The sequence below is a fragment of the Myotis brandtii genome, unplaced genomic scaffold (genome assembly GCF_000412655.1).
Source record: "Myotis brandtii unplaced genomic scaffold, ASM41265v1 scaffold469, whole genome shotgun sequence".
In the NCBI taxonomy this organism is placed as follows: domain Eukaryota; kingdom Metazoa; phylum Chordata; class Mammalia; order Chiroptera; family Vespertilionidae; genus Myotis; species Myotis brandtii.
Window position 1 is genome coordinate 2,099,314 of NW_005367911.1, and position 7,822 is coordinate 2,107,135.

A 7,822-nucleotide genomic window follows, 5' to 3' on the forward strand; every position below is an offset into this window, starting at 1 on the left:
GGCGGGGGGGGCAGAGCAGGGTGTTGCAATTTCAGCCCTGGCCCCCCACCACTTAGTGCTCACTGGCTGGGGGGCATGCCAGGTGGTTCACGGGGAAGTGTATTGTCAACGATGTCCTGGCAAAGACCCGAATGAAGGCAGCACGGGCCCCTACGTCCTTCCTCGTGGTATTTGAAAAACACAGGTGGAAGAGGTAAGAAACGCCTGCACTCGGGACTCCAGCTAGTCTTCACCAGAAACACAACCTGACGTGGCTGTGGCTTTTTGGAAAAGAACTTTATTCTTGAGAGCAGCCGAATGGTCAAGGGGGTACAACTTTCCCCTCACTGTCCCTTCCGGAGGTGAAAGCCTCATGGTCACACAGATCCCTCCTGCATCATCCTTGGAGGCTGTCAGCATTGAAATGAGGGGTCTGGCTGTTCCCTTTCCCTGGTGTTTTGTTCATGGGAGGGAGCAGTGGGTGGAACCAGCAGTGGGTGGAACCAGCAGCGCCTAAAAGGACGCAGGATGGAGCCAGCGGCTGACCTCTGGCCCCTTATCTGCAAGGCCCTAGGATTCCAGTGGCTGCGTTTTCCGGAAGTCTGCTGACCGAGGCTGGACAGGGCCACGGCGGGGATGATACGGGTCACAGATCAGTGATCTGTTAGCCAAACCTGGCTGAGAAGCACATGAAGGATCATCGTATCGAGGTGCAGGGCAGGAGAGCAGGATCTAAAGTAAGGCCTTAGACCAGCCGTGGGCAAACTACGGCCCGTTTGAAATGAATAAAACTAAAAAAAAAAAAAGACCGTACCCTTTTATGTAATGATGTTTACTTTGAATTTATATTAGTTCACACAAACACTCCATCCATGCTTTTGTTCCGGCCCTCCGGTCCAGTTTAAGAACCCATTGTGGCCCTCGAGTCAAAAAGTTTGCCCACCCCTGCCTTAGACACAATGAATCCTGTCCCAGGGCAAGGGCAAGGCCCGGGCAGAGGCAGCGAGCACCGGGGGAAGCGGCAGCCACTTGCCAGCGCAGGTCAGGTCGCCCAGACAGTCTCCTGCTCATGAGGCCGGGGACTCGACGGGGCCCTGGAGGCCAGGGAGGATAAAGGGTCCGAGTGCAGAAGCTTAGTGCCCACCAGGAGCTTATGTGCCGACACTCAATGTTCTCACCTTTGATGGGAGACAACCCCGGGCCCTCCAGGGCATACCGAGTGAGCAGGAAACCAGGTGATGGGTTCCAACCACGGCTGCTGGCCCCCCACACTGAGTTCCTACTGGGGGTCAGACATTCCTAACATAGAGCCCAACTCCATTCCCACGAAACCCCAACTCCACCACATCTAGATGACCGGCGTCACAGTCAGCAGCGGGCAGTCCAGGGATCGGAACCCAAGCCGCTGCGGGCTCCAGAGCAGGTGTCTCAACCACCTACACCTTCCTCGACTGGGGAGGCAAAGCTCCTGACTGAACATGGGGGTGCATTTCCTAAGCCCCATGGAGTCACCTAACATGCTGAAGGGACCAATGGGAGACCTGGTGAACATTCTGGAAAGTCCTCTCCCACCACTTGATACTCACTGGCTAGGGGGTATGCCAGGTGAATCTCCTGGTTTCTAACCTAAATCCCTGTGGGGTAAGGGGGGCGGTGGGTAGTGGAGGGCCCACAACTTGGGGTTCATGCTGGTCTAACCATCTCCTGCTGCCTCAGGGCTGCAAGGCAGCCTTTCTCTTGACTAGCAACCCTTTTCTGGGACTTAAGAGGGTGGATGTCTCTGCTTTAGGCCTCTTCCTGACAATCTTGGGGGCCAGGAATCAAGCACCCCATGACCCCACTGTGGCCCGCCCATCTCCCCCAAGACTCTGTCCTCTAGTAGTCTTTTCTCCTTTCCTCCCAGACGGAAATCAGTGGTCAGGCTTTTTGACCTTTGTCTTTTCCCATATGAGGTAGAAAGAAAAGAGAATTGGGGAACATAAGTATGGGGGTGAGAGGAAGAAGTTCTCTGGCCCATTTGAAGGCCAAAGGAACAAATGATCAAATGATGGTTTTTAAGCACTGCCTCAACCAACCAACGTCCCCCCCCGCAACACACACACAACACCATCAGCACCCCCATTCCACCACTACCACCACCACCACGACTCCACCACCAGCACCCCCACCCCCCAGGGCAGCTGATGGAGCCAAGTGCAGGAAAAGGGAGATTTCAACTCTGAGGCTCCAAGAGGCCTGGCAGGCGCCTGTAAGGAAATATGGCTCTAATTCTCCCCTCGCCAAGCATCTTCTTCCAAAACAGCCCCTCATTCCAGAAGGGGGCCTCTCTCCTTTTTATTCGGGCTCTAAAGTCTATGATCAGCTTCCTGGCTGCTCAGAACTGCGAGCTGAAGCCCGCGCGCCGGTCCCTACACGGCCTCCTTTCATTACGAACATGTGAGCTAACGAGCCGCTGCCGGGCCCAGCTGTTTCTGGGAGCACCGGGTTTGAAGTGTGGACTCCATTTAGCTGCCATTTAAGCCAAGCCAATTAGCTTAGCCTTTTGACTCCGCGGTGGTGCCCGGCCTAACCTGAATGTCGTTTTCCGGGGACTTTGAAAGAGCGGGCTCCCGCGCTCAGGCGTCCGCGCTCAGTTCCATTTGGCAGCCTCTCCGAGGGCCTCTGATCACAGCCAACATCAAAAGCCCGGTTTGTAAGATAAGGTAATATTTGAAGTTCACACGGAGGCTTTCACTGGTGTCCAAAGTAAACCCATAAATAAGATATAGGGAAACAAAAATAAATAAATAAAACGACCCGCGCCGCCCTCTGTGTGGGACGCGAGGGAAGCGTCGTGCACTGATTTGGGGACACCCCGGGCGGACGCGGCCTTCAAGTCCAGCTGCTGCACGTGGCACACACGATGCCTGCCACCTAACACAGGGCACACCTGGGGGGCAGGGACCTGCTGCTGCTGAGGTTTCCAGCCTCTGGCTTCCTCCTCCTGGGCCTGAGGCCCGGGAATGCCCAGCCCCCCTCCCGTCTCCCAGACTCCAAAGACGGGGCTTGGGACTTGGCTGGGAATCTGGCAGCTAACTTTCAAAAAAAGAAAAAGAAAAAAATTTTAAAGCCATTTCTTCCGAGAATGTGGGTTTCAGAGTAATAGGCTCATAAAAGGGCCTTCTCAGAGGCCTCTCGGGACCCCCGTCCCAGCCATCCTTAACAGGGCGTTTTACTTGGCGGGAAAACAGAAGCCAGCCTTGGTTTCTTTAAATCCCCGCCCGCGCCGGACCTCCAGGCCCCGCTGCCCCTGGAACAAGCAAGTGCAGGCCGGCCCTGCCCAACTTCTACCCAGGCCCCCTGCAAAGGCCCCGGGACTTCATTGGTTCTATCGCCACTGAGACGATGGCCTCCCGGGCTTGTGTCTAATGAACTCCAACCTTCTGGAGTCTATTGAAGGCCGCCCGTGACCCCCTCGACCCCTCCTCAGTCACATCCCCTCCTCAGCTCCCAGCAGGGCAGCCGGCCCCCTCCCCGCCCCTGGCCGCCCCCCTCCCTGCCCGAGCCGGCCATTGTGGCCAGGAGAAACAGCCAGGGCCTTTTCATGCTTTATGGGGCGCTCCTATTCACTTGTTCAAGGAAATTTCAAAGGGCCTGCTACCCTCTTATCCCCTCTAAGCTTCCCCGGATGAACAATGGGCTGAAAGCGATTCAGTTCGGCTTTTCATCCCCCACACACTTTATTCCTCGCTCGGCACTCTCATGTGCGCCAGGCCCACAATTGGCAGAGCTCTGAGGAGGGGTCTAATCCCAGCCCTGGGAATCCTGGGTGACCCGCCTGACACTGGGCAGATCACATGCACTCAGGGCACGCCAAGTCCGCTGGGCAGGAGCGCGGGGAGGGCCCCGGGGACCCCCAGTGCCTGGCAGCTTGACACCCACAGAAACGTCTAAGCCCAAACACTCATCCCATCTGATGGGCTCTGGAGACCCCTTTGTCCCCCACTCTGGGCAGCACCAGGCGGAGCCCCTGGACAAACCACTCCCGAGAGAGGATGCCCGCTCCCAGCTGGCATAAGAAGGCCCCAGTGGGTCCAGCTGTCGCGGCCCCATCTGATACCGCCCACTTGGTTGGGAGGAGGCACGCACCCAGCGCTGGGCCCCCAGGTCTCCGGCCCTCCCAGGCACCTGCTCTTGAGGTTGGCATCCTGGTTTCCTCACCCCCAAGCCCACGCAGCTTCACCCTAGGCGGGATCCCCGAGGTTCTGCCAGTGGGGGCCCAAGGGAATGTCCTGTGCCCAGAGAGAAAGCCACTGAGTGAGGGCTCTGCCTCCGTATGAAGTGGACCTCACTGGCCACACTCTACCTTCTGCCCAGAACAGCTGGCTCGCAAAGGCCACCTGTGTGACCCCCACGGGAGGAGAGGCTCTCCCGGCTCCAGGCCCACAAGTTCTTTAGCTAAAGTGGGGGAGGGAGGGCTTTAAAGTCACCTCTGTAAAAGCGAGGAAGGTTTTCTTTTGGGAAGGGGATGAAAGAAGAGGGGTACCAGGGGAGGGTGCAGGGGAGAAGTTAGAACTTGCTCCCTCCTACCCCTCCCCCCAACCCATTAAAAAAGCAGCAGTGTGGGTGATCGCTAATAAATAAAAATAAAAAGAAACTCAAAGTGGCTCAAAGGTCTCATTACCCACTGGTCCTAGTAACACTTCTCACGTTGGAACTGTGGGTGCTTGGGGGAAGGGGGAGAGGCGAAGGGCAGGGGCCGGTGTCTGGCCTGGAGCTGAGTCCGGTTCTGCCACGAGAAGCTATGGCAGCATGGGCCTTACTTCCACCTGTCAGTCACAGGACGGCCCTTCCCGATTGGGTCTTGTGAGGCTCAACCACGTATGGGGACCACGCCCCCAGTTATCTCATCATGAAGCCAGAAGAACACAGCGATGGGGGTGGAAATGAAATAAATGCAGGCCAGGACCAGCAAGCAGCCTAAACAGTCTCTAAGGAAACTAAACAGAAGCCTTCCGCAAACCACCTTTGACTTTGCAGTCACTCAATGCCCTCATTCAAATCCGGCTTCACCTATTTCACATAATGCTACCACTCCCACGAAACCCACAACACAATAAAAGCTGAAGGAGCAATGCTACCAGTAGCCAGCACACAACGGCAGCAAACAAACAAACATACAGCAGGCAGGGTGACAAGAAGAAGAAAAACTCATTTTGAAAATGGGAGGGGGTCTCGACCAGTGTTGCTCAGTGGTTGAGCATCGACCTATGGTCACCGTGGTGGGCAAACTGCGGCTCGAGAGCCACATGCGGCTCTTTGGCCCCTTGAGTGTGGCTCTTCCTAAGCCTTAGGATTACCCTAATTAAGTTAATAACAATGTACCTACCTATATAGTTTAAGTTTAAAAAATTTGGCTCTCAAAAGAAATTTCAATCGTTGTACTGTTGATATTTGGCTCTGTTGACTAATGAGTTTGCCAACCACTGGCCTATATCATGGTTATGGGAGCAGAAAGGAGATTTTTTAAACACTTTACAACTTACTGAAGTTCACTTTACAACTCCTTTTATACCCAAATAAACAATTAACCCAGAGGAAAATAAAAAAATAAAAATCTCATACTCTAAACATCCTTCACTGCTGATCTCTCCCTCTCCCTTCCTCTCTAAAGTCAATAAAAATGTACATAAAAAAAGAAAAGAAAATGGGGGGGGCACAATACCACGTGTAGGGGCAGATAGCCTGATATAACCTTATAATCTATGAGATAATACAACACAGTACGAAAACAGATCTTGATATTAATTGTTTGGATCAAGAAATAAATTATGCCTACCTAATACTATTCCATAAAGACAGAGTAAAAATGTATTAAGAACTATGTCCATCAAAGGATAATTTTTCTCAACATGGATATTTAAGGAGTTCAGTCCGACTTACTTCTGTGGAACTCCTCATTCCTCCACGTTGGAGGAAAGATGTGTACCCTTACTTATTGCTTCTCAAGGCAAAACTGCTATTCTTTTATTAAAGTAGGATGCTTCATCTTGAGGATTTCTCCCTTTACCACCAGGGGAATCTGAGGTGACACAATAAAAGCCACCAGGATTTTAATCGATAGCAGAGTCCCAAACCAGCCTCATCAACTTTCCTTCTAACTAGTTCCATGCCAGAGACCAAGCAACAGGACATTGGCCAATAAAAACCATATAATCTCAAACAAACTGGAAGAATAGGCAGTCCGGTTTTTAGGAAGGTAAAAGGAACACACTCTAAGTACGCCAGAACTCACACAGCTCAATGGGTTTGCCTTTTAAAACTGCTCCCTTAGCGGGAGAAAGTCCTACTCAAAACATTTGTGGGGAAGCCTTCAAAGAGCATTTCCAGAATGGTGGTTCTCAACTGGTGTTGGGTGAAAAGCTCTTGAGGAAGTTTTGCCCAAGGCCAGGCTCTCCCTCCAGCCTCCTGCATCAGAATCCCAACGGATGGCAGGAGATGGGGATACCCAACCCAACCCACCGCACCCACACCCACATGCACGCGTGCACACACACACACACACACACACACACACAAGTTCTACGTACACACTCACATACGGGAAGGAACAGGACTCTGGTCTTGGAGGGGAGGCTATGGAATAGAAGAGGGGAGTGAGTGGAGACGGGGTGTCTTCCCCCTCCCTGACCCCAAGTGATGGCAGGAAATGGGGATACCCAGCCCACCGCGAGCGCATACACACACACACTGGAATTCACATAGAATGTATGCTGTTCGCCTCCACTGCATGACCACAAATGACCTAAAGCTCAAAGCATGACCCCGCCCGCTGCCCTGCTGACCTCAGCAGACCACCCTGATGACTTGGATGGCTTTCAGAAATCAAAGCCTTCCATCTGCAAAAGAACCAAGATCAGGCTCGACTTTGGAGGGAACCCAAAATTGGGGTAGAACCCCCACCTGACACAGAGCAGGCATCCACCGGGACTTATTCAGTTGAACGATGCCCATGTGAGCACATTCATGAGGGAAACTGACACCTTCCATGCCTTTTCCTCCAAAAACAATGAACTAAACACAAACCCTTTTGATGCCACCCTGTCCCCCACCTGTTGGTTCTATAGAACCTGGCTTTCAAGGCCAACCCAGCACTTGTGCCCACAGGGAAGGCAGGCAAAATGACAACCAAAAGATGTGTGGTTACACTCAAATGTATAGATCTTAACCTTCCATCGTTACCTTAGTTTTCTTCTGTTAAGGTACCACCCAACCTTCCCTTCAAGGCTCTAAGCTTACCACCACCCCACCTACCATGTCACCCTCCTCAACCACCAAACACATGTCCACAGATGGGATCTGCAAAGCCGGGTGAGGATGGCTGAGGACTCTGGCCAGCCGATCCTGTGAATCACATGCCGGGCATGTGATGGGGACGCCAGAATACTTACACACTACTGTCCGTCATGGACATGGAGTCGTCAGTCAGTGCGTCGCTGGATATCTCACTATCGTTGGCACTGGTGGCTGGTGCAAAGACGTAGCCGGAACCTACGTGGTACGGGTTAACAGGATCGCTCCTCTTGAAGGACCTGCAGGGAAAGTACGACAGCGGTGCGTCACGGATGCTCAGCAGAAACCCAGGTAGCCAGGTGGCCCCAGGACGAGTGCACAACCCCACGATCCATTCAATGGCAACCTGCTGCCCAGGGCCGGCTGCTCTCTGGGCAGAAAGCAGGGGCTTATAAGACACTGACTGGCCCAGGTGAGAAAGCAGGCTGGGTTCCTCTGCCCCCAGAGGAAGGTCTGCCAGGGGACGGAGAACCCCAGAGGCAGCCAGGGGATCCTAGCAAGTTCTACGTAC

The 7,822-nt window shown here is 53.5% G+C and overlaps 1 protein-coding gene across 1 annotated transcript in view; it reads right to left on the minus strand.

The window, feature by feature from the left end:
• The window catches only part of AXIN2 (axin 2), a gene marked incomplete at its 5' end in the record, with an annotated part of 19,714 nt that extends 11,931 nt beyond the window's left edge, over positions 1–7,783 (minus strand). Inside the window, 1 exon segment of the mRNA XM_005875800.2 lies at positions 7,410–7,783. Within this exon segment, the coding sequence (XP_005875862.2) occupies positions 7,410–7,783 (374 nt within the window).
• Between the last annotated feature and the right edge of the window lie 39 nt (positions 7,784–7,822).